Below are 27,996 nucleotides of genomic sequence, written 5' to 3'. Positions count from 1 at the left end.
TGCTTCCTGGAGGATACTGCACCCTGGTGAACATGACTTTACACATTATGCTAGAGCCAGTGACTCTAGGTCCAGATTGGATTGTTTTAATTTCTGAGTCATTATTTTCACAGTTGGTGGAAGTGAAAATTGAATCCATGGCAATTTCGGACCATTGCCCAGTATCCTGTATTCTCAGGGGACCAAAGGAGGGGGTGATTATTCTAATTGGAGAATGCCTCATTGGCTTTCTCAAGTTAAAGATTTTGAACAGTACTTGAACTCTCGATGGCAAGAATTTGAGTGCCATAACTTTCTTCGTAAGGAGAAACCAGTTCTTTTCTGGGAGACTGCAAAAGTAGTCCTTAGGGGCAACGTAATCAGTTAATGGATAGGGATATTCATGGATAGGGATATTCTAGATCTCATGCAGCAATTGGACAAGTTGAAACAAGATCTAAATATAAAACTCTCGGAGGATACTAATATGCAATTTCTCCCAGGACAAGCAGGATGGTAGTCCTCACACATGGGTGACATCATCAGATGGAGCCCTATCACGGAACACTTTTGTCAAAGTTTCTAGAACTTTGACTGGCGCACTGAGCATGCCACTATCCCTGCAGCCACCAGGGGTCCTCCTTCGGTCTCTTTTTTTCCATGCAGCAGTTGCCTCGTGGTTTAGGAGCTCTGTGAGAAATTTCTCACAACTTTCCTCACGGAAATATTTGGAGTTATCTTCTTAAAAATCCCTCACCGGGGTCCCCCATTGCACTCCGTTCCCTCCGATGCTTGGTAAATGTTTTTTCCGGTACGTGCGGTCGGTTCCCGGCCGCTTACCGCTCCAGTGCCCGACGGTCACTGATCGTTCGCCTACCAATATTTAACATGGCAACTGGGTTTAGTAAATGCCTCGAGTATTTTTTTCCAACAGAAAAAAATCAGCAGAACCAGAGGTCACGAGCTGAGGCTCCAAGGAGGAAGACTAAGAACCAATGTCAGGAAGAATTTCTTCACGGAGAGAGTGGTGGATGCCTGGAATGCCCTTCCGGAGGAAGTGGTGAAGTCCAAAACTGTGAAGCACTTCAAAGGGGCATGGGATAAATATTGTGGATCCATCAGGTCCAGAGGACGCATATAAAGAGCAGGTAGTAAAATACTGCACGGAGCGGCAGTAGCCACAGAGGCATTCACGGAGCGGGATGCCAGTGGCCAGTGGTAGGTGTCCACCTTCATGGAGCGGAAGGATGTAGGGCTGTCATCTCCCAATTAAATAAAAAACAAAAACAAAAAACAAAACAGGGATGGGATCCATCAGGTCTAGAGGACACATATAAAGAGCAGGTAGTAAAATACTGCACGGAGCGGCAGTAGCCACAGAGGCATTCACGGAGCGGGATGCCAGTGGCCAGTGGTAGGTGTCCATATAAAGAGCAGGTAGTAAAATACTGCACAGAGCGGCAGTAGCCACAGAGGCATTCACGGAGCGGGATGCCAGTGGCCAGTGGTAGGTGTCCACCTTCACGGAGCGGAAGGATGGAGGGCTGTCATCTCCCAATTAAATAAATAATAAAAAAACCCAGGGATGGGATCCATCAGTTCTAGAGGACGCATATAAAGAGCAGGTAGTAAAACACTGCATGGAGCGGCAGTAGCCACAGAGGCATTAACGGAGCGGGATGCCAGTGGCCGGTGGTAGGTGTCCACCTTCACAGAGTAGAAGGATGAAGGGCATCCATCTCCCAATTAAAAAAAGAAAAGAAAAAAAGAAAAAAAAACAGGGATGGGTTCATGGGCTTATAGGTATTACCAATTATTAGGCTTTTCAATATTTGATGATAGTTAATGTGACTTTCAAGGCATTCTTCACTTTCGGTGCATGTCCGGCATGACTCCTTGCTTCAATGACAGGGGAAAAGAAAAACTGACACTTCACACATTTCCAGCATTGCCCTCTGCTTCATGGCAGAGAGCTATGCTGCCGCTTACCCAACTAATCAAACTTAATATTTCACTTGGAAGCAGCTCCAGCACTGCTCTCTACATTAATGGTGGGGGTGAAAAGGGAATTAGAACATAAGGTTACTAAGAGCCAAGAGAAACAGTTAAGTATGAGAACAAATGTGTGAAGCTTGCTGGGCAGACTGGATGGACCGGTTGGTCTTCTTCTGCCGTCATTTCTATGTTTCTATGTTTCTATATGAGTATCTGAGGACCATGTCCATAACGGACCTGCATGAAGTCTGTGTTTTGTGCTTAGGCCCCTCGCATGACGTTAGTCGATGCCCTAGTTGCGCACAAATGACCTCCAAAGGCCGTCGCGCTCATCTGGATAAAATGGAGCAGTTTGCTTCAAAACACACTGCTCCATCAATGCAAATTCATGCGTCACAGTCTGTGGAGGGTCCATCGACCTCTGAGACGATTCCCCAGAAGAATCGTGGACAAGGTGACCAATCATCACCGAAGACATCGGCGTCATCATCCTCTGTGCTGGGGAAAGACCGGACCGAGCACGAAAGGAAACATAGTCACTGGCACAGACGGGTGTCCCCGACCGGTGCCGGCACCAAAACCATGGTAGCATCGACTTCTATCGTGTGGAAGAGGACCCAGGAAGAGGAGCCCCCATCCTCCTCTGGGTCAGGGACCCCTAGGTGTTCCTCACCGATACCGGTGCTGGGCACCGAGCCTCCACGGGCCTCTGTGGAAGCTCCGGTGATGCCTAGCTTGCCTCCTACCCTGATTTGCCATGCCACCCATGCCAGCTTCCTGGGAGGAATTGGACCGCATGGTCCAAGAGGCAGTGCTGAAAGCCTTATGAGGCTTCCAATCGCCGCCGGTGCCAGCCCCGGAACCAGCTCCCTTGATGTTTGCACCACTCCTCGAGTGCCTCGGTATGCTCATTGGAGCCTTATCGACTCCTCTGACACCAGACACGCTGGCATCGAGTCGTCCATAGAGGCCTCCGCAGGTCCCGATTCCAGTACTGGGTTCCTCTGAGGAGGAAGGATCGATTCCCGGCCACATTCCTCCACGGGAACTGTCGATGTCTGAGCCCATGCTAGGGCCATCTGGACTACCGGTACCTAAACTCACCTCATCTGCCCTGATGCCCTCGATGCCAGCACAGATTCCATCGATGAAAGTGCTGCATCCATCGATGCCTTCCCTCCCTCTCGGCTTAGGCATGCTTCTTCCATCGGGAGCTCCACCGGGAGAAGGTGAAAGTCCCTATAATCCATGGGACGATGCATCCTCAGATGATTCATCACGGACGTCTGCGGACTTGCTCTCAGAGCCTTCACTGCCAGAGGAAAGGTGAAGATGTCCTCCAGAAGAACTCTCCTTTGCCAATTTTGTCAAAGAGATGTCTGAGACTATACCATTTTCACTGGTTACAAAAGAAGATGCTTGCCAGAAGATGATAGAGGTCTTACAATTTGTAGATGCTCCAAAAGAAATAATGGCAATACCGGTGCATGAAGTTCTTTTGGACCTCATGCATCGCCTGTGGGAACATCCAGGTACAGTACCCCCAGTCAGTAGAAAGACAGATGCTACCTACCTGGTTCAAAAAGCCCCAGGTTTTCAAAAATGTCAGCTGCCCCACCACTCTGTAGTCGTGGAATCAGCTCAGAAAAAGGCTAAATGTTCGTGTCCACATTCCTCTGCTCCTCCCGGTAAGGAACAGAAAGCATTAGATGCATTGGGACGAAGAGATTTCCAAGGGTCCATGTTGATATCGCGAATTGCAGCATATCAATTATAAATGACCCAAAATACTAAAAATCTCTGGAATTTGCGGAGACATTGCCTCAATAACAACAGGAAACTTTGTCCTCCATCCTATAAAAAGGAATGGAAGCAGGCAAACATGAAGTCAGAGCTGCCTACGATTCTTTTGAAACAGCATCCAGAGTCTCAGCAGTGGGCATCAATGCTAGACGCTGGGCCTGGCTTAAGGCCTCAGATCTACACCCAGAAGGGCAGGCCAAACTGGCAGATATACCCTGTACCGGAGATAACCTGTTTGGGGATAAGATCCAGGAGACAGCGGCTCAGTTAAAGGACCATCATGAAACCCTGCGCCAGTTATCAACTGTCTCCCCAGATGTTCCCTTCGTAGCCCGTAGGGTCACGCATAGAGAACCCAAGAAACAATTCTACAGGCCACGCAGATACTACCCTCCTGCATCCCGTGCATGACAGGCTCGGGCACCTTAGAGGGGACATGCGTGCCAAGCGAGAACATCTAGACCACAACCAGCTCCACAGGCTGGCCCTACGTCTGGATTTTGAGTCTTTTCCAGAGAGCAGCAGCCATATTCCAATGGGGGGGCCGCCTGTGCAACTTTGCAACAAATTGGCATCCAATCACCATGGACCAGTGGGTATTGTCCATCGTAATCCACGGTTACTGTCTAAATTTTTCAAAAATACCCTTGGACTTCCCACCCAATCCATCCTGGAGTTGGGACAACCACACAGGAAAACTCAAGTCAGAGTTCTCAACCCTTCTGTCAGTTAGAGCCGTGGAACCGGTTCCACCGAATCAGCAGGGAAAAGGGTTCTACTCCAGATATTTCCTAATTCCGAAAAAGACCGGCGGCCTCCGGTCTATTCTGGACCTCTGTGCCTTGAATACATTTCTTTACAAGGAACAGTTCAGAATGGTATCCCTGGGCACCATGCTTCCTCTACTTCAACAAGGGGATTGGCTCTGCTCTCTGGACCTTCAAGACGCATACACCCATATTGCGATCTCTTCTCCTGATCACAAATATCTGCAATTTGTGGTGGTCACAGTCACTATCAATACAAGGTCCTAACATTCGACCTAGCCTCGGCGCCTTGAGTCTTTACGAAGTGCCTGGCAGTCATGGCTGTGCAGTTATACAGCAGAGGTGTATATATTTTTCCATACCTGGATGACTGGCTCATAAAAAAAACAGACAAAACAAGGAGCCCTCGACTCTCTCGGTCTCACCATAAGGCTTCTAAACTCATTGGGATTTCTAATCAATTACCCCAAATCCCGGTTGACACTGTCTCATCTTCTCTCCTTTATAGGAGCAGACCTAGACACGATACTGTCCAGAGCATTTTTACCCAACGACCCTGCGATTACGCTGTCCAACCTTGCCAGCTTTATCCGCCGTCGGAAAAGAGCCTCAGCTGGCCAGCTTCTCAGGTTGCTCGACCACATGGCATCAACAGTCCATGTCACCCCTGTGGCACACCTGGCCATGATAGTGACCCAATGGACTCTAAAATCCCAGTGGCGACAAGCTATTCAACTGCTGTCGTCCCTGGTACACATAACCAGCCAGCTTCATCTATCCCTTGCCTGGTGGACACATAAAGCCAACTTACAAGTGGGTCTTCCTTTCCAGCAATAGGCTCCTCAGGTGACCTTAACTACGGATGCCTCCAAACTAGGTTGGGAAGTCCATGTCCAAGGCCTTCAAACTCAAGGGACTTGGACAACAACCGAAGCGACCCATCAAATCAACTTTCTGGAGCTTTGAGCGATGCAGTAAGCCCTTTATGCATTTCACGACTGCCTCTCCAACAAGGTAGTCCTGATTCAAACAGACAACCAAGTTGCAATGTGGTATCTGAACAAACAGGGGGGCATGGGCTCTTATCTGCTCTGCCAGGAGGTGGCACAGATTTGGGCCTGGGCCCTGTTGCATTCCATTCTTCTGTGAGCCACATCTAGCGGGCACTCAGAATGCACTAGCAGACCGCCTCAGCTGACGTTTCCAGCCCCACGAATGGTCTTTGGATCCCTCGGTTGCGAGCAGAAACTTCCACTGGTGGGGTCATCTGACCATCGACCTCTTTGCGTCCAGTCAGAAGCACAAAGTGGGACGCTTCTGCTCTCTGCACAGGGACCAGCAAGCACCAGCCAGGGATGCCTTCGCCAGTCCCTAGAACAAAGGCCTTTTTATGCGTATCCTCCATTTCCGCTAATAAGCAAGACTCTTGTGAAGCTACAACAGGACCGGGGCTTAATGATTCTCATAGTCCCCGCCAAATTTGGTTTCCCATACTTCTCGACCTTTCTGTCCAGGACCCCATTCGCCTGGGCATGTCGCCCAACCTCATAACACAGAATCCCGGCAAGTTATGCCACCCGAACCTCCAGGCCCTCTCTCTGACAGCCTGGATGTTGAAAGGCTGCTACAACCACTCAACCTTTCAAATGACGTATCTCAAGTCCTAGTAGCTTCACGGAAGTCTTCCACGCGAAACTCCTACCGCTCTACATGGAAGAGATGTACCTTGTGGTGCACACAGAAGGGCTTGGATCCCTTTTCTTGCCCCACATTGAGTCTGTTAGATTATGTCTGGCACCTCTTGGAATCTGGTCTCTAGACATCATCTATCCGAGTGCACCTTAGTGCCATCTCTGCTTACCATCAAGGAATAGGGGATGCCCCGATAACAGCTCAACCCCTGGTGAATCGCTTCATGAGAGGCTTATTACAATGTAAGCCTCCTCTACAGCCACCGGTCGCGGCATGGGACCTCAATGTGGTACTTGCACGGCTCATGCACACTCGTTTTGAGCTCTTTCACTCCTGCGAACTCAGATATCTTACATGGAAAGTTCTTTTCCTAGTAGCCATTACATCTGCTCGCAGGGTAAGTGAGTTACAGGCCCTTGTGACCTACTCACCCTACACAAGGTTCCTCACCCTAAATTCCTTCCTAAAGTGGTAACTAATTTCCATCTAAATCAGTCCATGGTCTTGCCCACTTTCTTTCCAAGACCTCACGCTCACTCAGGTGAAGCTCTGCACACCTTGGACTGTAAGCATGCTCTTGCGTTTTACTTAGACCGCACTATAGCCCACAGGAAGTCCACCCAACTCTTTGTATCTTTGATAAGAACAATCTTGGGAATGCAGTGGGCAAGCAAACACTGTCAAACTGGTTGGCAGACTGCATTGCATTCTGTTACCAGCAAGCAGGCCTTCCACTACAGGGACGAGTGAAAGCACACTCAGTCAGAGCAATGGCGATGTCAGTAGCACACTACCATTCAGTACCGATTGCTGACATCTGCAGGCCTGTGACATGGAACTCTCTCCACACTTTCGCAGCTCACTTCTGCCTGGACAAGGCTGGCTGACAGGATTCAGTCTTTGGCCAGACTGTCCTAAGAAATTTGTTCCCAGTGTAGAAACCCAACTCGCCTACCTCGACTCGCTGTGAATTTCAGGCTTGCCTCACCCCAGTTGTTGTGCCTGTTGCACATATTGTGTGCTGCTTGGCCTCATAAGTATGACTCGGCCTGTGGCTTGCTATTCACCCATATGTGAGGACTATCATCCTGCTTGTCCTGGGAGAAAGCAGAGTTGCTTACCCTGTAACAGGTGTTCTCCCAGGATGTTAGTCCTCACGAAACCCGCCCACCACCCCTTGGAGTTGGGTTTGGTTACGTTTTATTATTTTATTTTTCGCTCCTACTTTTGCTACAAACTAGACTGAAGGGGGACCCCTGGTGGCTGCAGGGTTAGTGGCATGCTCAGTGTGCCAGTCAAAGTTCTAGAATCTTTGCCAAAAGTGTTCCGTGACAGGGCTCCATCTGATGATGTCACCCATATGTGAGTACTAACATCCTGCTGTCCTAGGAGAACACCTGTTACAGGTAAGAAACTCTGCTTTCTTGCTACTCGGAAATGACTCAATGACAATTTACATGAAGGCAATGTCTTCTTTGCTCTCTTTAAAATACAAACTATTTTTATATGGTAATCGTTCAGGTAAAATGCTAGCAAATTTAATGCGGGGCGACTGTAAATCTGTATTTGTATCGGGATTACGTTCGCAACAGGGTCCCTGATTGCTATGACTCAAAGTATTAGTGACTTTTACAAAACTCTCCACAAGGCTGAGGAGGGGAACAGAGTGGTGAGGGCGAATTTATGTCCCAAACTACTCTCCCTTCTCTGACTGCATTGCAATTAGAAAAACTTAATGCCCCTATCCAGGAGTCTGAAATTGCTGCTGTGATCTGGAACCTTCCAAATTTTAAAGCTCCAGGCCCAGATGGGTTGCCAACATTTTTTTTTATAGGGCATTGTCCTTGCAGGTGCTTGAGAGTCTTAAGCTTTTATTTAATGAGATGGTAATAAGAGGAACCATGCCTACTACTCCAAAAATGGCACATATTGTACTTCCCAAATTGGGTCGGGATCCTCATTTAGCATCTTCATTTTGTCCCATCTCTTTGTTGAATACTGACATAAAAATATATGCAAAGCTTTTGGCTAATAGGTTGGCGGATGTTCTGCCACTTTTGATTTGCAAGGGTCGGCGCATCCATTAGGCAAACGTCGGCAGTCGCCTAGGGCACCGAGCCATAGGGGATGCCGAAGAGCAGCCACGTGGTGCCGCAAGTGGGGCCTATCCCGCTCGCGGAAAACAGAAATAGAGACTGTGTGCTTCTCAGTCACACCCCCCCTCACCTGTTTCGGCGCCGACTGTTTCTATTTCTCTTTGCCGCGAGCGGGATAGGCTCCGCTTGCGGTACCACGTGACTGCTCTTCGGCGCCCCCTATGGCTCGGCGCCCTGAGAAGCATACAGTCTGTGCCGAAACAGGTGGGGGGTGGGGGGGGGGGGGGGCGCAACACAGTGCCGTGGGGGGCGGCAGCGCAAGGGTCGCCTAGAGTGCCCAATACCCTTGCACCGGCCCTGAGTATAAACATTCGATGAATTCTTCTCCTCTTAGACCTGTGTAGATGAAGTTTCTTCCCAGATCCTGTCCTTGTAGACTTTGGTGCCGAAAAAGCCTTTGACAGTTTCCTGGGATTTTCTCCAACATGTTTTAGGCATCATGGGATTTTCCGGTTCATGTATCAGCCAATTGCGGTGCTCTACAGTAATCCAATGGCGAAAATACATGTAAATGGCACTCTTTTGAGAGAGTTTACTTTTATCCAGATATACCAGATGGGGATGTCCCCTATCTCCTTTATTATTAATCTTAACCTTGGAATCTTTGGTTGAGCTGTTAAACAAAATTCTGCAACAACACATGGTTTACAAGGGGTTCCCTCTTCCAGCATCTTTCCTTTTTGCAGATGATATTCTTCTTTTTATACCCAAAGCAAAGCAGTTTCTCCCAAAAGTTTTGCAACTTTTCAAGGCATATGAGTTGTTCTCTGGCCTCAAATTGAATTTAGAAAAATTGGAGGCCTTGGCTATTTTAGGTCATCTTAGTGCAGACTGGGGTCCCACGCTGCTAAAATGGGAAACAGAATAACTTTAATATTTGGGAGTTTTTTTGCATCGAAATCCTGATGAATGATCTCAAGCCAATGACCCCATTGTGAATGGGAAGAATTGCTTTGCTTAAAATGTCTCTCCTTCCTAAATTATTATATCCTTTACAAATGTTGCCATTAATACTAAGTCAAAAGGATGTTCAAGCTCTTTCATGTATTTATACTAAATTTATTTGGAAGGGACGTAAAGCTAGAGTTTCATTAGTGAAGCTAATGACACCCAAATTAGAAGGGGAGTGGGGATTCCTGATTGTACGCTTTTATAATCTTGCTTGTTCTTTACGTACATTGGAGGATGTTGCAGATGTTGATCTGGAGACTTGTTTTCCCTACCCTTATGATTTGCATTTTTTGTTACATGCAGGGGTGGAGACTTACCCCATTTTCTGGCCACTAATCTTTTAATAAAATACATGCAATTTAGTTGGTGTTCAGTAAGGAAGATTTTATCTTTACTATGGCAACTTACGCCGTGGTTGCCCATTTGTGGAAACCCTTGGTTCTCAGCTGGAGACATGAATACGTTAGTTACGTCTTTATTTCAAGCTGGCCATTCAAGGTTTATAGGTTTTATCGATTATCCGGCTAACAAAATGTTTTGTTTTCAACATTGTCAGGAAACCTTTCAATTTCAAGCAAAAGATTTCTTGGTGTATTTCAATTGTGCAGTGTTATCTATTATCTGCTTCATATCACGTCATGCTCCTACTCTACACTCAATTACGAACTATAAAGTTTGTCTACTTTGACTATGGTATGGTCTAAGGACCTTGATGAAGATGTGGAAGATGATGATATATCTGAGAGTTGGCTTATTCAGTTAAGTAATTCATGAAAGAGAAAATGTTCATTGAAGAAAATGAAACATGGCATAATAATAGTGAAATAGATCCAAGTAACGATGCTGAAATAAGCACTAGGCAGGAAAGGCTGAAGGCCTTCTGTATTGTTGCCTTTTACTGTGTGCGAGTATGCTTTACTTGCCATTTTTGCTGTTCAGAGTTTATAAGGAAGCATGGAGGAAACTTGAACATCAGAAGACACTATTAGAGATGGTAAGTGTGCCAATACCAATCCTAATTATAGTAGATGTGGTAGGAAACAGTATTGTTTGTTTAGAAATGAATGCTAATGTTTTCCCTAAGTATTTTTGTCTCCTCCAATGCAGAAATCGAAATGTCTGTTGGTACTGTTGCAGACCTGGCTACTAGAGATTCAGGTGAGTTGTAACTCTATGCGATTATCTTGTTTTTCTTAAAGATATTTAAAAATATACCAGACTTTTGTATTACCTACTAAAGACATTACTGTTTGTCTCAAATCAGAATCATAATTATTTTATATAAAGCAGACATAGAGTATGTAATTTTCAAAAGGATTTACATGTGTAAAACTGGATTTTGAAATTACTATTTTTTATGCACTTAACTACTTTGAAAATTCATTCCATAGGGCTGAATTGTCAAACAGTTTTGTACATGTAAATAAGCTTTTGAAAATTACTACAAAATATGCTAGTTTTACATGTGTAATTCCTTTGAAATTACCTCCATAATTCAGAGGTATATAAGGGAAACTTAGACAAGTTAATAAAGTGATACAATAATTAGTGAGATCATCCAAGCACCAAAGTTTACAGTCTAGTTGGGAGGAAAGAAGAACTACAAATGACATGATCTTGGAGGAATTTACAGTAATGGTGCTTTTAGCTAAAAGAGGGAGTGGTAAGTTTTTTAAGGTGACTAACATGCAGGAATTAAGGTCAACAGGCAAATAGAACAGGCCTTTTTATTAAACTAACTATAATTTCTAGAGATATTACTTTATTGAAAAGTAATAAGAAAGCCAAATCAAATTGGCATATTCATTTTGGATTTTGGGAGTAAGATATAAATAGCCAGTGCCCCATAAATCAATGAAAATCTTTGCATTCATTTTCATTTCCCATTAAAGTCTATGCAAGAGTTTGTTTCTTCTTAAGGCAGCTACCAACTAGCGCTCACTTAGCCCAATGCTTACTGCTTAACAGCCAGTGATATCACACTGAACTGGGGTGGTAAGGGAGAGGGCAGGAACAAACCAGGGAGTACGACCAACCAAGGTGAAACTTTTTTTTTTTTTTTTAAACCAGCCTTTCCTGCCTGGCATCTGTATGATTGATGTTCTTTTTTTTTTCTTTTCATACTCAAAGTAAAAAAGTTTGAGCCAGGCACCATTTTATTTCACAAAGGTACATAAAGATGAGATATGTACATTGTACTCTCGACCTAGCTTGATAGCAGCTAGGTAGAGAGTGTATAAAGCTAGGTAAGAGTACATTGTACAAATCTCATCTTTTTATACCTTTCATCACTGAAAATCACATAAAATCTTCACTTTTGGTAACTGTGCTGTTCGTACCTCTGACTGTGCATGTAAAACTGCCCCCCAAAACATAGCATACCACCAAAACCTCACCCCGAGTTCAGAATGCTCCCTCTTACATTGGAATGAAAAGTTGACTAATATGTGTGCCTCCCCAGAGTGTCTCTCGCTCGCTCTCTTTCTCACTCTCTCGTCATTATCTGCCTAAGATAAGAACATAAGAACATGCCATACTGGGTCAGACCAAGGGTCTATCAAGCCCAGCATCCTGTTTCCAACAATGGCCAATCCAGGCCATAAGAACCTGGCAAGTACCCCAAAACTAAGTCTATCCCATGTTATTGTTGCTAATAATAGCAGTGACTATTTTTTAAGTCATCTTAATTAATAGCAGGTAATGGACTTGTACAAGAACTTATCCAATCCTTTTTTAAACCCAGCTACACTAACTGCAAAAACCACATCCTCTGACAACAAATTCCAGAGCTTAATTGTGCGTTGAGTGAAAAAGAACTTTCTCTGATTGGTTTTAAATGTGCCACAAGCTAGTTGGGACAATAAAAATAGATTATATACAAAAAAAAAAAATGTGCCACAAGCTAAGTTCATGGCGTGCCCCCTAGTCCTTCTATCATCCGAAAGAGTAAATAACTTTCTCACAGGACAAGCAGGATGGTTGTCCTCACAAATGGGTGACATCGAGGATGGAGCCCACCACGGAAAACTTCTGTCAAAGTTTAAACAGAACTTTGACTGGCCCCTACTGGGCATGCCCAGCAAGGCACTGACCCTGCAGCCAGCAGGGGTCTCCCTTCAGTCTTCTTTTTTCTGCGCAGCAGTTGCCACGCGGTGAAAGGAGCTCCCTTACCACGTTCCTGACAGGAATTCGGTACTTTTCTTTCCGAAGAAAATTTGCCCCTCAGGGGTCTCCCTTCGACAAATTTTTGTCACCTTCGCGGAAACCGGTAAGTTTTTTGCCTTTTTCCCTCGACTACCGTCGAATTTGGCCCTCGAGGCCTGTTGGCACTTACCGAGCCCGCGACTAAATTTGGCCTTAAGCCATGGCGACGGGGTTCCGTCGATGTCCGGATTGTACCCGGACTATGTCAATCACAGACCCCCATAGGGTTTGTGTTTTGTGTTTGGGTAGTGAGCATGATGTCCTGACTTGCACCAAATGTGCCCTAATGACACCTAAGGGTCGCAAGGCCAGGATGGAGAAGATGGGGCTCCTCTTCCATGCACCCACCCCAACGCCATCGATAGCATCGACGTCATCGGAACCGGCACCGTCGAAATTGCACCACCATCGTCAACCCTCCGGTGACCGTCCACCATCGATGACTTCTCGGCCGTCGACTCCTGTCCCCTCCCTGGATGGGCGAGGAGACCGGAAGGACAAGCATCGCCATCGACGGCACAAGTCTCGGCCTGTCGAGGATCCACAGTCATCGACCTCTGAACAGGCCGAACCACCGACTAAGAGGCCTCGATCAGACTTGGCACCGTCCACGTCTCGTTCGCAGGCATCGAGGAAACCCTCACCCTCTCGGGGTGTGGGAGCCGTGATCCCACCGGTTACGGTGGTCCCTCCGGCTCTGCCTCAGCCTCCCTCTCCCGTCGAGCCGGGTATTGTTACCCCTGGTCTCCGGGCTGAACTGGACCGGCTGGTCCAGGAGGCCATCGAGAAAGCGATGCAAAGATTCCAACCTCCATTGGCACCGTCTCCGGCACCGATTCCGGCACCACCACCGGCATCGACCCCGGCACCGACTCCGCCACCGAGGAAGGAACCGACCACCGAACCTTTGGTGGAAGCGCTGGCACCGCTACTACAACGTATGGAGGCACTTGTACATGCCCTTCCATCGATGATTCCAGTAGCACCGACAGCGCCATCGTCTCCGACTGGATTTTCATCGGCGGGAGAAACACCGTTCCTGATTCCCCCTTCCGGGGTGGTCCCATCGGTGCCTTCTCGTATATCTCCACCGATTTATCCTTTGGCTCCATCGGTTCCAAGACCGGCACCGACTCCATCGGCAGCACCGAAACCCTCGATGCCGTTCCCAGTACCGATTGTACCACCGGTTCCTCCAAGGTTTCCTTCGATGCCTTCGGATCCTCAACCAGGTCCATCGGGGCTTCAACCCCCAAGTGATCCCTATGATACCTGGGGTGATGATACATCTTCTGACACAGATTTACCATCACCGCCTTCTCCTACAGAGAGTAGAAAAAGATCTCCTCCAGAGGATCTCTCCTTTATTAATTTTGTAAAGGAGATGTCCGAAATTGTACCTTTTCAGCTGCAATCTGAGACCGATGACAGACACCAGATGATGGAACTACTTCAATTTTTGGACGCTCCAAAAATCATCGCTTCCATCCCCATTCACCAGGTGTTTCTCGATCTCTTAAAGAAAAACTGGGAATCTCCTTCATCTGTATCACCAGTTAACAAGAAGGCTGACTCCACATACCTAGTCCAGTCAGCACCAGGCTTTCAAAAGCCTCAACTGGATCATCGCTCTGTTGTGGTTGAGTCCGCACAAAGAAAGGCCAAGCGTCTAAAGCCACACTCCTCCACTCCGCCGGTCAAGGACAATAAATTCCTGGACAGTGTGGGACGGAAAGTGTACCATGGAGCTATGCTGATTTCTCGCATAGCCTCATATCAACTCTACATGACGCAATATAACAGAGCCATCCTTAAACAGATGCAAGATTTTGCTGACACATTACCTGACCAATACCAGCCACAGCTTCAGGCCCTTCTTAACAAAGGGTTTGAAGCAGGGAAGCACGAGATCAGAACGGCTTATGACATCTTCGATGCCTCCACAAAGGTTTCAGCTACTGCCATTTCGGCCAGACGTTGGGCTTGGTTAAAGTCATCCAACCTTCGCCCAGAGGTCCAGGATCGTTTAGCGGATTTACCCTGCTTAGGGGACAATTTGTTTGGAGAACAAATTCAGCAAATTGTAGCTGAATTAAAAGATCACCACGAGACGTTAAAACAACTTTCTTCTGTTCCGTCTGAGGTTTCCTCCAAACAACCTCTTAAGAAGGACTCTAAGAAGTCGTTCTTTCGGCCACGCCGTTACTACCCTCCATCGGCCAGGCCTCGTCCAGCTCGATCCTCTACTAGGCCTCAGCCGCGTCAGCCTAGGAAACAAAGGCCTACTGTAGCCCCTCCTCCTGGGCCTGCGGCTGGCCTTTGACTCCCCTGTAGGGAACACATGCCAAACCCCTCTTCCAGACATCCCTGTAGGAGGTCGACTGTACCATTTTCTACAACCTTGGTTGCAGATCACCTCAGATCAGTGGGTGCTAACAATTATCGCACAGGGTTACCACCTCAACTTCATAACTCTTCCGGCAGACTCCCCGCCTCTTCAAGCGTGGAGTCTATCCACCCATTTGGCTCAATTACAACAGGAAGTATCTCTTCTTCTGCAATCAAATGCTATAGAACCTGTTCCTCCCTCTCAACGAGGCAAGAGATTCTATTCCAGATACTTCCTAATACCAAAGAAATCAGGGGGACTACGTCCCATTTTGGACCTTCGAGCCCTCGACAAATACCTTCAAAAAGAGAAGTTCAAAATGGTAACCCTAGGCGCGCTGCTCCCTCTGCTACAAAGAGAGGATTGGCTGTGCTCTCTCGACCTTATACCCACATTGCGATCTCACAATCCCATCGCAAATATCTGCGGTTTCTAGTAGGCCACGACCATTATCAATACCGTGTCCTACCTTTCGGTCTGGCTTCTGCCCCATGAGTCTTTACCAAATGTCTCGTAGTGGTAGCAGCATTCCTAAGGAAGGAAGGTGTCCACGTCTACCCCTACCTGGACGATTGGCTAATCAGGGCCTCCACCCAACAGATAGCTCAATCCTCCCTAAAATTGACAATTCAAACACTCCTTTCCTTAGGGTTTCTTGTCAATTACGAGAAATCTTGCTTAGTCCCGTCTCAAACCTTATCCTTCATTGGGGCAGACTTGGACACCTTACAGGCAAAGGCTTACCTTCCTCTTCAGAGGGTCCACACCCTAATATCCCTGGCTCGCCAGCTCCAGTCTCAGAACACTGCCACGGCTCGCCAGTTCCTCATTCTCCTAGGACACATGGCATCCTCGGTTCAAGTCACTCCCATGACCCGACTAGCCATGAGAGTAACACAATGGACTCTACGACACCTGGATTCAAGCTTTTCAGCCTCTGTCCTCCATAGTCACACAAGCGCTGCGCCTATCCTTAACCTGGTGGACGACTCAGGTCAACCTCCTTCAGGGCTTACCTTTTCTTCCACCGGATCCGCAAGTAATCCTAACCACCGACGCTTCTCACATCGGTTGGGGAGCCCATGTGGACGACTTCCAAACCCAAGGGTTATGGTCCAAAGAGGAAGCCGAACACCAGATCAATTTCCTGGAACTTCGAGCAATCCGCTATGCGCTCCGAACTTTCAAAGATCATCTATTTCATCAGATAATCTTAATCCAGACGGACAACCAAGTGGCCATGTGGTACATAAACAAGCAGGGAGGCACAGGCTCCTTCCTTCTGTGTCAGGAAGCTGCGCAGATCTGGGCGGAAGCCCTCTCCCACTCCATGTACCTCAGGGCCACTTACCTGCCGGGAGTAGACAATGTATTGGCAGACCAGCTGAGCCGTGTCTTCCAACCACACGAGTGGTCACTCGATCCTCTGGTAGCGACCTCTCTGTTTCACAAGTGGGGTTCTCCCCGCATAGACCTCTTTGCGTCCCCTCAGAACCACAAAGTGGACGATTACTTGTAGGAGTAATGAAGAGCTTTCATCGCAGGCAGGAGGAGGGAAGGCAAAGAGGGCAAAGAGGGTTTGACCTCCCGAGCCTCTTCCTTTTATTGTACATTCATACAAAGGCAGATGATGTGTCATTACATGATTGGCTACTTTCCCATAGCAACAGAAGAGTCATTACACCATTGGCTTTGGCTCAGGGGGTGTGCACGGATCATATCATTGGCTGCTGAAATCTATACCTCCTGACTTTGTCCTGCCTCTGACTAGGGAACACCCAGCCCTTCTTTCAGGCTAACAGGATTAATTATAAGCCAGAGAAATACATGAAGTCAGGTATCCTCTCCTAGGCAGAGACTTAAGCACAAGTGATGCTTTTATTCAGGCAAATGTCAGGGAGAAGGGAAGTTAGTGTTTAACCCTGATGAAATGGCTTGCTGGCAAGCGCATATTTCCCACAATTACTGCTCTCTCATTCGGAGCCAGCACTCTCGGCCGAGAGATGCATTCTCCCTCAAGTGGACAACCGGTCTGCTCTATGCATTCCCTCCACTCCCTCTTGTGTCAAAGACTCTCGTGAAGCTACGCCAGGACGGAGGAACCATGATCCTGATAGCACCTTACTGGCCACGCCAAGTATGGTTTCCAATACTCCAGGATCTCTCCATCCGCAGGCACATTCCTCTGGGAAAGGACCCGCATCTGCTCACTCAAAACGACGGATGCCTCCTCCATCCCAACCTCCAAGCCTTGTCCCTGACGGCATGGATGTTGAAAGGTTAGTCCTTCAACCATTTAACCTTTCAGATTCCGTTTCTCAGGTCCTGATCGCTTCACGAAAGCCTTCCACAAGAAAGTCTTACTCATACAAATGGAAACGGTACACATCATGGTGCACTTCTCAGTCCCTTGATCCCCTTTCCTGTCCAATCTCCAAATTCTTGGACTATTTATGGCATCTCTCTGAATCAGGTCTTAAAACCTCTTCTATCAGAATGCATGTCAGTGCGGTAGCCGCCTTCCATAAGGGTATTGGGGGTAATCCTATTTCAGTACAACCCCTAGTAACACGCTTTCTTAAGGGCTTACTCCATCTAAAGCCACCCTTGCGTCCTCCGGCCCCATCCTGGGACCTTAACCTGGTTCTTGGTCGTCTAATGAAACCTCCTTTCGAACCTCTGCACTCCTGTGACTTGAAATATCTCACTTGGAAAGTGTTATTCCTTTTGGCTGTTACTTCAGCTCGCAGGGTTAGTGAATTACAGGCCCTAGTTACCTATCCGCCTTACACTAAGCTCCTGCAGGACCGGGCGGTACTCCGCACTCACCCTAAATTTTTACCTAAGGTAGTTTCGGAGTTTCATATCAATCAATCTATCGTACTACCTATCTTTTTTCCCAGGCCCCACTCCAACTCTGGAGAGCAGACCCTGCATACCCTAGACTGTAAACGGGCTCTAGCTTTTTACCTAGACCGTACAGTTTCTCACAGGAAGAACACTCAATTATTCGTCTCTTTCCATCCTAACAAGTTAGGACAACCTGTGGGTAAGCAGGCTCTTTCTTCCTGGTTGGCGGACTGCATTTCTTTTTGCTATGAGCAAGCTGGCATTCCTTTTCAAGACCGTGTTAAAGCACACTCTGTGAGGGCCATGGCGACGTCAGTGGCACACCTTCGATCGGTGCCGCTTCCTGACATCTGCAAAGCTGCAACCTGGAGTTCTCTCCATACCTTTGCAGCCCACTATTGTTTGGACAAGGCTGGAAGACAGGACTCCATCTTCGGCCAATCTGTCTTGCGTAACCTTTTTCCAACCTGATGTACCAACACAATTCCACCTACCCGGTAGGGTGCGGATGCCCTTTCCCATATCTCTCCTCACTTGTTGTGCCTGTTGCACACCGTTGAGTACATTTGGTGCAAGTCGGGACATCCTCAGCTCGGTACTCACCCATTTGTGAGGACAACCATCCTGCTTGTCCTGTGAGAAAGCAAATGTTGCTTACCTGATGTAACAGGTGTTCTCACAGGACAGCAGGATGTTAGTCCTCACGAAACCCGCCCGCCTCCCCGCGGTGTTGGGTTCGTTTTATTTTTACTTTCTAGGCACTGCCTGTAGCTTGAACATCAGACTGAAGGGAGACCCCTGCTGGCTGCAGGGTCAGTGCCTTGCTGGGCATGCCCAGTAGGGGCCAGTCAAAGTTCTGTTTAAACTTTGACAGAAGTTTTCCGTGGTGGGCTCCATCCTCGATGTCACCCATTTGTGAGGACTAACATCCTGCTGTCCTGTGAGAACACCTGTTACATCAGGTAAGCAACATTTGCTGATTCACATTTCGTTCTAGACCTCTCATGATTTTAAACACCTCTATCATATCCCCCCTCAGCCATCTCTTCTCCAAGCTTGAACAGTCCTAATCTCTTTAGTCTTTACTCATAGGGAAGCTGTTCCATCCCCTTTATCATTTTGATTGCCCTTCTCTGTACCTTCTCCATCGCAACTATATCTATTTTGAGATGCGGTGACCAAAATTGTACACAGTATTCAAGGTGAGGTCTCACCATGGAGCGATAGAGGCATTATGACATTTTCCGTTTTATTCACCATTCCCTTTCTAATAATTCCCAACATTCTGTTTGCTTTTTTGACTGCTGCAGCACACTGAGCCTATGATTTCAATGTGTTATCCACTATGATGCCTAGATCTCTTTCTTGGGTGGTAGCTCCTAATATGGAACCTAACATTGGGTTATTTTTTCCCTATATGCATCACCTTGCACTTATCCAGCTTAAATTTCATCTGCCATTTGGATGCCAAATTTTCCAGTCTCCGAAGGTCTTCCTGCAATTTATCACAATCCGCTGAATAAAAAAGGTTGCTTCCACATAGCTCCAGTCCAGGTTGTGGTAGGCCATGGCGTTGGGATTCCGTCGGTGCCCAGATTGTATGTGCACCATATCTATTACAGACCCTCATAGAGTCTGTGTATTGTGTTTAGGTAGTGAGCATGACGTCCTGACTTGCACCAAATGTGCCCTTATGACACCAAAAGGTCGCAAAGCCAGAATGGAGAAGATGGGACTCCTTTTCCGTGCTCACACCCCGACGCCGTCCATCGCATCGACGTCATCGAAACCGGCACCGTCGAAGTCGCACCACCATCGACGTCTTCACGGCCATCGACTCCCGTCCCTTCCCCCGAAGATCGAGGGGATTGGAGGGAGAAACATCGCCATCGGCATCATAAGTCTCGGACCCTTGAGGAACCGAAGCCATCGACCTCGATACCGTCCGAACCTCCATCAAAGAAGCCCCGGCCAGGAGCGGCACCGTCCACTCCTGCGACCGAGACATCGAGGCAACCCTCACCCGATCGGGGTTTGGGAGTCGCGATTCTGTCTGTAAAGGTGGTCCCTCCGGCTCTGCCTCAGCCTCCCTCTTCAGTTACGGAGCCAGGTCTTGTTACCTCAGGGCTCCTGGAAGAACTGGACCGGCTGGTCCAGGAGGCCATCGACAAGGCGATGCAATTGCTCCTGGTCCCTCCGGCACTGACTCCGGCGCCGAGAGTGGAACCGGTCACCGACCCGATTCCAGCAGCGCTGGCACCGCTGCTTTCCCGGATGGAAGCGCTCATGACCGCCCTTCCACCGGTAATTCCTGGGTCGCCGACAGCCCTGGTGCGCTCCCCGATGACAGCTTCATCAGGAGGAGAAACACCGTTCTGCATTCCTCCTTCGGGAGTTGTGCCTCAGCCATCGATGCCGTGTTGTCCCTCGCCACCGATTCATTCATCGGGGGCGATACGCACATCGGCGCCATCGATACCTTCGATGCCGGCACCGATGCCTGCCAGGGCATTTTCGGTGCCCCCGGTGATTCCTTCAACTTTCTCGGAGTCTCAGCCGGGACCTTCGGGTATCCAACCCCCTCCTGGTCCTACAGGTCAGCCCGCTGATCCTTATGACACCTGGGGGGATGATACGTCCACAGACACCGATGATTTACCTTCACCACCCTCTCCTACTGAAAGTAGAAAGCGTTCTCCTCCAGAGGACCTCTCTTTCATCAATTTTGTGAAGGAAATGTCGGAATTGGTCCCTTTTCAGCTTCAGACGGAGCAAGATGACAGGCACGAGATGATGGAGCTTCTCCAATTCCTGGATGCCCCTAAAGTGATCACTTCCATTCCAATTCATCAGGTTTTTCTTGACCTTCTAAAAAAGAATTGGGAGAATCCTGGATCCATTGCTCCAGTACATAAAAAAGCTGACTCTACTTATCTCGTACAGTCAGCACCTGGCTTTCACAAATCTCAGCTTGACCACAACTCAGTAGTGGTTGAATCAGCCCAAAAGAAAGCAAAAAGAACGAAGCCATACTCAACTATACCTCCTATCAAAGAACACCAGTTCTTAGATAATATTGGTCGACGAGTATACCAAGGGGCCATGCTTATCTCCAGAATAGCTTCTTATCGGCTGTACATGACCCAATACAATAGGGTCATTTTCAAGCAAATACAAGATTTCTCTGAAACCCTGCCTGAACAATTCCAACAGCATCTTCAAACCCTTATAACTAAGGGCTTTGAAGCAGGAAAACATGAAATTAGAACAGCTTATGATATTTTTGACACTTCCACTAGAGTGTCTGCAGCTGCCATTTCGGCAAGACGCTGGGCCTGGCTCAAGTCTTCTGATCTTCGCCCAGAAGTTCAAGACAGACTTTCTGACCTGCCCTGCTTAGGGGATAATCTATTTGGAGAACAAATTCAACAAATAGTTGCTGAATTAAAGGACCATCATGAGTCAAACAGCTCTCATCGATGCCTTCTGATTTCCCTTCTAAACAGCCCTTCAAGAAGGACTCTAAGAAATCATTCTTCCGTACACGGAAGTATTATTCCCCACCAACAAGATCCAGACCGATGAGGCCTTATCAAAAATCTCAGCCTCGCAAGCAAAAACCGCAAGCAGCTCCCCAGCCAGGGCCGGCTTTGGGTTTTTGACTTTCACTTGGAGAGCGGAAGCCAGATCCCTCTACAAAGCATACCAGTGGGAGGTCGATTAGGTCACTTTCACGAAAAGTGGCACACAATCACAACCAACCAATGGGTGCTAGCAATCATTGCTCAGGGTTACCACCTAAACTTCTTAACTCTTCCACCGGACTCCCCACCTCTGCAAACAAGGGGACTAACCAGCCCCTCTGTCCTTCTGGAGCAAGAGGTTTCCCTCCTTCTCCAGTCAAACGCAATAGAACCTGTCCCTCTTTCACAACAAGGCCTAGGATTCTATTCCCGGTACTTTCTGATTCCAAAAAAGTCAGGAGGACTTCGTCCAATTCTGGACCTACGAGCCCTCAACAAGTACCTTCAAAGAGAGAAGTTCAAGATGGTAACCTTAGGCTCTCTTCTACCTCTGCTACAAAAAGGAGACTGGCTCTGCTCTCTAGACCTCCGAGACGCTTACACCCACATTGCGATAGCTCCGGCTCATCGCAAGTATCTCCGCTTTTTAGTAGGCCAAAAGCACTACCAATATTGAGTGCTCCCTTTCGGCCTAGCATCGGCACCACGAGTTTTCACCAAATGCCTCATAGTTGTCGCAGCCTTTCTCAGGAAGAAAGGTGTCCATGTCTACCCCTATCTGGATGACTGGCTGATCAGGGCCCCAACCCAGCAAGTTGCTTGGTCCTCCCTGAACCTGACCATTCACACTCTAATATCTCTAGGATTTCTCGTCAATTACGAGAAATCCTATTTACTCCCTTCTCAAACCTTATCTTTCATTGGGGCAGACTTTGGACACCTTACAGGCAAAAGCCTTTCTTCCTCAACAGCAAGTTCAAAACCTCGTGTCTCTAGCTCACCAGTTGCAGTCTCAACACACAGCAACAGCTCGCCAATTCCTCGTCCTGCTGAGACACATGGCGTCCTCTGTCTATGTGACACCAATGGCCCGCCTGGCCATGAGAGTCATGCATTGGACTCTGAGGTCACAATGGATTCAAGCCACTCAGCCTCTGTCAACCATTGTTTACATCACCGACGCACTCAGTCTATCTCTCGCCTGGTGGAAAGATCACACCAATCTCCTCCAGGGACTGCCCTTTCACCTACCAGATCCTCAAATCATTCTCACCACCGACGCTTCCAACATCGGTTGGGGAGCTCATGCAAACAATCTATAGACGCAAGGATCTTGGTCTCCAGAGGAAGCCAAACACCAGATAAATTTCCTGGAACTTCGAGCGATGCAATATGCTCTCAGAGCTTTTCAGGATTGCCTATCAAATCACGTCATCCTGATTCAGACGGACAACCAGGTGGCCATGTGGTACATCAACAAGCAAGGTGGCACAGGCTTCTTCCTTCTGTGTCAGGAAGCTGCGCAGATTTGGGCGGAAGCGCTCTCCCGCTCGATGTACCTCAGGGCCACCTACTTGCCGGGAGAGAACAATGTCTTGGCAGACAAACTAAACCGTGTCTTCCAACCGTACGAGTGGTCGCTCAATCCATCGGTAGCGATCTCTCTCTTCCAACAATGGGGTTATCCCCAAATAGACCTTTTTGCGTCCCCTCAGAACCACAAAGTGGACAATTACTGCTCCCTAATTCGGAGCAAGCACTCTCGGCCCAGAGATGCATTCTCCCTCACGTAGGCAACCAGTCTGCTTTATGCATTCCCTCCACTTCCTCTTCTCTCGAAGACTCTCGTGAAGCTACGTCAGGACAAATTAACCATGATCCTGATAGCACCTCACTGGCCACACCAAGTGTGGTTTCCCATACTCCAGGATCTCTCCATCCACAGGCACATTCCCTTGGGAATGGACCCGCATCTGATCACTCAAAACGACGGATGCCTACTCCATCCCAACCTTCAAGCCTTGTCCCTGACGGCATGGATGTTGAAAGGTTAATCCTTCAACCTCTTAACCTTTCCGAATCAGTTTCTCATGTCCTGATTGTTTCACGGAAGCCTTCCACAAGAAAATCTTATTCCTATAAATGGAAAAGGTACACATCATGGTGCACTTCCCAGTCCCTTGATCCCTTTTCCTGTCCAATCCCAAAATTCTTGGACTATCTCTGGCATTTATCAGAATCCGGTCTAAAGACCTCTTCCATTAAAATGCATGTCAGCGCGGTAGCCGCCTTCCATAAAGGAATCGGGGATATCCCTATTTCGGTACAGCACCTAGTAACACGATTTCTTAAAGGCTTCCTCCATATCAAGCCACCTTTACGTCCTCCGGCCCCTTCTTGGGACCTTAATCTGGTTCTCGGTCGGCTCATGAAACCACCTTTCGAACCTCTCCACTCCTGTGACCTTAAATATCTCACATGGAAAGTGTTATTCCTTTTAGCTATCACTTCTGCTCTCAGGGTTAGTGAGTTACAGGCCCTAGTCACCTATCCGCCTTACACTAAACACCTGCAAGACCGGGCGGTACTCCGCACTCACCCTAAGTTTTTGCCCAAGGTAGTTTCGGAGTTTCACATTAATCAATCCATCATACTACCTATCTTCTTTCCCAGGCCTCACTCCAACCCAGGGGAACAGACTCTGCATACCCTTGACTGTAAACGGGCTCTAGCTTTCTATCTAGACCATACAGTTGCCCACAGGAAGAGCACTCAGTTATTCATCTCTTTCCATCCAAACAAATTAGGGCAACCTGTGGGTAAGCAGGCTCTTTCCTCCTGGGTGGCGGATTGCATATCTTTTTGCTATCAGCAAGCAGGCATTCCTTTTCAAGACCCTGTTAAAGCACACTCTGTGAGGGCCATGGCGACTTCAGTAGCACACCTACGATCGGTGCCGCTTCCTGACATCTGCAGAGCTGCTACCTGGAGCTCACTCCATACTTTCGCAGCCCACTATTGCTTGGACAAAGCCGGAAGACAGGATTCCATCTTCGGCCAATCTGTCCTCCGTAACCTTTTTCCAACGTGATGTACCAACACCCTTCCGCCTGCCCGATAGGGTTCCAGATGCCCTCTACCAAATTCCACCCCAGTTGTTGTGCCTGTTGCACGCCGTTGGGTACATTTGGTGCATGTTCGGACACCTCAGCTCGGTATTCACCCATATGTGAGGACTACCATCCTGCTTGTCCTGTGAGAAAGCAAATGTTGCTTACCTGTAACAGGTATTCTCACAGGACAGCAGGATGCTAGTCCTCACGAAACCCGCCTGCCGCCCCGCGGTGTTGGGTTCGTTTTATTTTATTTTTCAGCACTGCCTGTAGCTTTCAAAACAAGACTGAAGGGGGACCCCTGCTGGCTGCAGCGTTGGTGCCATGCTGGGCATGCCCAGTAGGGGCCAGTCAAAATTCTAGAAACTTTGACAGAAGTTTTCCTTGATTGGGCTCCGTCCTGTGACGTCACCCATATGTGAGGACTAACATCCTGCTGTCCTGTGAGAACACCCATTACAGGTAAGCAACATTTGCTATACCTTTACATCTAACCAGTGATATTCAAAAAATATTCAGTTAAGTTTAAAGTTATCCAGCTACAGTTAGCTGGTTAACGTTCACTGGCCGTATTCAGTGGTACGTTTATCCCACTGAATATCCCAGATAACTTTTCTGACTATCCATTTTCCGTTTTTTTTATTTTTGACATCTGTTACTAGAGATTTTTAAAATACAGAAGTGCACTGCAGTTGAGTCTCTTATTATGAAAGAAAGCAAAGGAGCCAGGCTCTTTTTTTTTTGCTTCTCAGAGAGTGACCTTGATCTTGGACTGTTAAAGTAAATTGCGTCGTGGTGTGCTGTTTTTTTTTATGTTAAACTGTGACATCAGTTGGGGGGGGGGGGCAATGCCCATCCACCACCAGCTCAGCCACATTTAGGTATAGACAGGCAGGTACTCACTAGGGTAGGAACTGGCTCCTTATCAGAATGACACTTTTTTTTTTTTAACAAAGTGTGTCTGTGTGTGCTATGTGATAGTTGTCACACGTGTGTGTGTATGTATGTGAAAGATTAGTGAAAAGAGTAGAACTCATACTAATGAATCTCTTGAAAACAGATAAACCCTTTTTCCATAAGCACTCCTAGTGATCCTGCCAAATTTTCATTATGGCGTAAGCAATGGGAGGAAGAGGAAAGCGCTGTGGTAATGGTAAAGAGAGAGGAAAAGCTTTGTTTTCTTTGGGAAAGGCATTTTGAAGTGAAAATCCCAGGAACTATAATTACCATGGTGGTTTTTCTCTGATGAGTGAGGCAGAATTTTTTCCATGTATGATAATCTCTTTAAAAATGTAATAAATTTAAAGAGGAAACTTGAATGAAGACTTATGAATGATTGAGTAATAAGATCAGTTGGTTTTTAGAAGTGAGCACTAGTAGTACTCCTCTTCCCAATCTAAAGAGATTTTTTTTTTTTTGTAGGAAAAACAGGCACATGCAGCTTCAAGCAAGAAAAAGCTAATGCACACTTTCACTGTGGAATTTTGATATTTCTGTGCTGCTTGCCATATCCCACACTCTACCTCTTGTGGGGTTTTGGTGCAACTCTGCAGTTTGTCATAGCTACACTCTACCACTTGGTGGTTTTGATACCTCTGTTCTGTTTGCCTAACCCTGTACTTTAGAGCTTGGGAGCTTTTGTTCTCGACATGTACCTGGATCAGTCTAGACTCCTGGGTTTATGCATCCCTGCCAACAGATGGAGACAGAGAAAGTTTCACTGACACAGCTTCATAATCTCTGGTCCCACCTGCAGTTCCTCAGTATTTCTCTGTCTCCAGCAGATGGTGGTTGGTGCAAAAACTTGTAGTTCTGCAGTCTAGCAAATTCTTTAATTTTGTGAGCCTTCCTCCCAGGGATTTTTGAGTCCTGGGGGATCCTTCCTTGTTTGGTGAGGTGAATGAGCTGGAGGTCAGGGACCTTTTTGTATGCTCGATCCGTTGATCCCTGGGGTGTAAATCTGGTGGTCCAGATCCCTCCCCTTCATGAAGCTGCTTAGACTGCTGTTGGCTCAGGCAGCTAGAGCTTGGTTGCTTAGCTTGCCTCTCCTTCTTTTTTGAACTTCTGGCTTGGTTACAGCTTCCTCTCCTCCTTTAAATTTGGCTGATCTTGTGCTGGGCAGCTCTGTTTTCCATCCTTTGCAGAGGCTTTTTCAGTTTTGCCAGTTTGATCAAAGTTATTAAAAAATAAAAAAGCAATTTTTAAGGTAAGGCTTCAGGGCTCCGGCTGATGGCTGTCCTCCCTCCTGTCTTTTGTCTGTAGCAGGGGACGGGCTCTTTTCACTTCTCCTGCTCATTGCGGTGTTTTGGGCTCAGCAGGGGGGCCTTTTCCCCACAATCTATGCTATGATCCGCGGCTCAGTGTGCCGCAGTGCTGGCACGTCTAAGTCGCTTAGGGCGCTATGCGGCATGTGTTTCGGGAGTAGAGAGACTATCGGAGCCCCCAGTAGCTGCAAAATGGAGGAAGTGGGGTGCAGGCTCTCCCGCAAAGGCTGATTCGGAGCAAGGCAAGACCTGTGCGTGCCAGGCCTTCGGCCTCCAGCGGTGCGGGAACGGCAGCCATTTTGGGTGCTCATGCAGCACTGTCCACGCCTACGGAGGGGGTTTTTCCCCCAAGGCTTTCCCCAGTCCACCCGGGCTCCATGGAGGGGTGTGGGGCAGATGAGGAAGCTGGTTCAAATCTGCCTAATTCTGGGTGCTCTAGCACTGAGGCCATGCAGTTTCCAAAGCTTCTCAGCTGATTTCATCCTACTGCTTCATGAAGCTTATTTGGCACACAGCAGGCAGGGCTGGGGTCCCAGTCTTAGCCTCCTGTGGCTCGGGGCTTGGCTTCTAGACCTGATCACTCCCGTAGTAACCTGCCTTCCTTGTTGCAGCGTTCAGGCTGGTGAGGACTCTGATGACTCTGTTCAGTCACAGGGGGCTCCCGGGAATTCTGGGGTGGTGGTGTTGCTGGGCCAGGGTGCTGATCCAGACGCAGTGGGCACAGTTCTGGTGGATGATCCGGAGGATATTCCGATCTCGGAGGGGGACAACACCAAGGTGCTCCACTTGTTCCGGAGGGAGGAATTAGGTCCTTTGATCCCTCAGGTTCTAGAGGAACTTGGGCTAAAGGTCCCCCAGGGAGATTCAGACATGGAAGGGGTGGATTCGTATGGGCTTAGGTGTCCTCCAAGAGCCTTTCCCAATCATAAGTCTGTGAAAAAATGGTGGATCGGCAGTGGGAAGCTCCCTATTCTGGCTTGAGAGCGGGAAGGGTTATGTTAAAACTTTATCCTTTGCCTAAACAGATGGTGGAGCTTTTTTCCCTTCCAAAAGTGGACGCTGCAGTTTCGGTGGTCACAAAAAAAGACTACCATCCCCGTTGCTGGTTCCACGGCTTTGAAAGATGTTCAGGATCAGAAGCTGGAGATTCACCTCAAAAGGATCTTTGAAGTGTCTGCCCTGAGTCTGCGGGCCACCATCTGCTCCAGCTTTATGCAAATAGCGTGCCTGCACTGGGTACAACAGGTTCAGGATGGGCAGGCGAAGTCTGGTGATGAGGAGGCTAAAGTTGAGGCTTGGAAGCATCAGT

General features: G+C 47.8%; 1 protein-coding gene across 1 annotated transcript in view; it reads left to right on the top strand.

Moving 5' to 3' along the window:
• ENPP2 (ectonucleotide pyrophosphatase/phosphodiesterase 2) overlaps positions 1-27,996 on the top strand; it is a 639,793-nt gene that overhangs the window by 449,037 nt on the left and 162,760 nt on the right. Inside the window, 1 exon segment of the mRNA XM_029591948.1 lies at positions 10,451-10,501. Coding sequence (XP_029447808.1) covers positions 10,451-10,501 — 51 coding nt within the window.

This window comes from Rhinatrema bivittatum, chromosome 2, assembly GCF_901001135.1.
Source record: "Rhinatrema bivittatum chromosome 2, aRhiBiv1.1, whole genome shotgun sequence".
Lineage (NCBI taxonomy): Eukaryota > Metazoa > Chordata > Amphibia > Gymnophiona > Rhinatrematidae > Rhinatrema > Rhinatrema bivittatum.
This window is presented reverse-complemented; position numbering and strand designations above follow the sequence as displayed.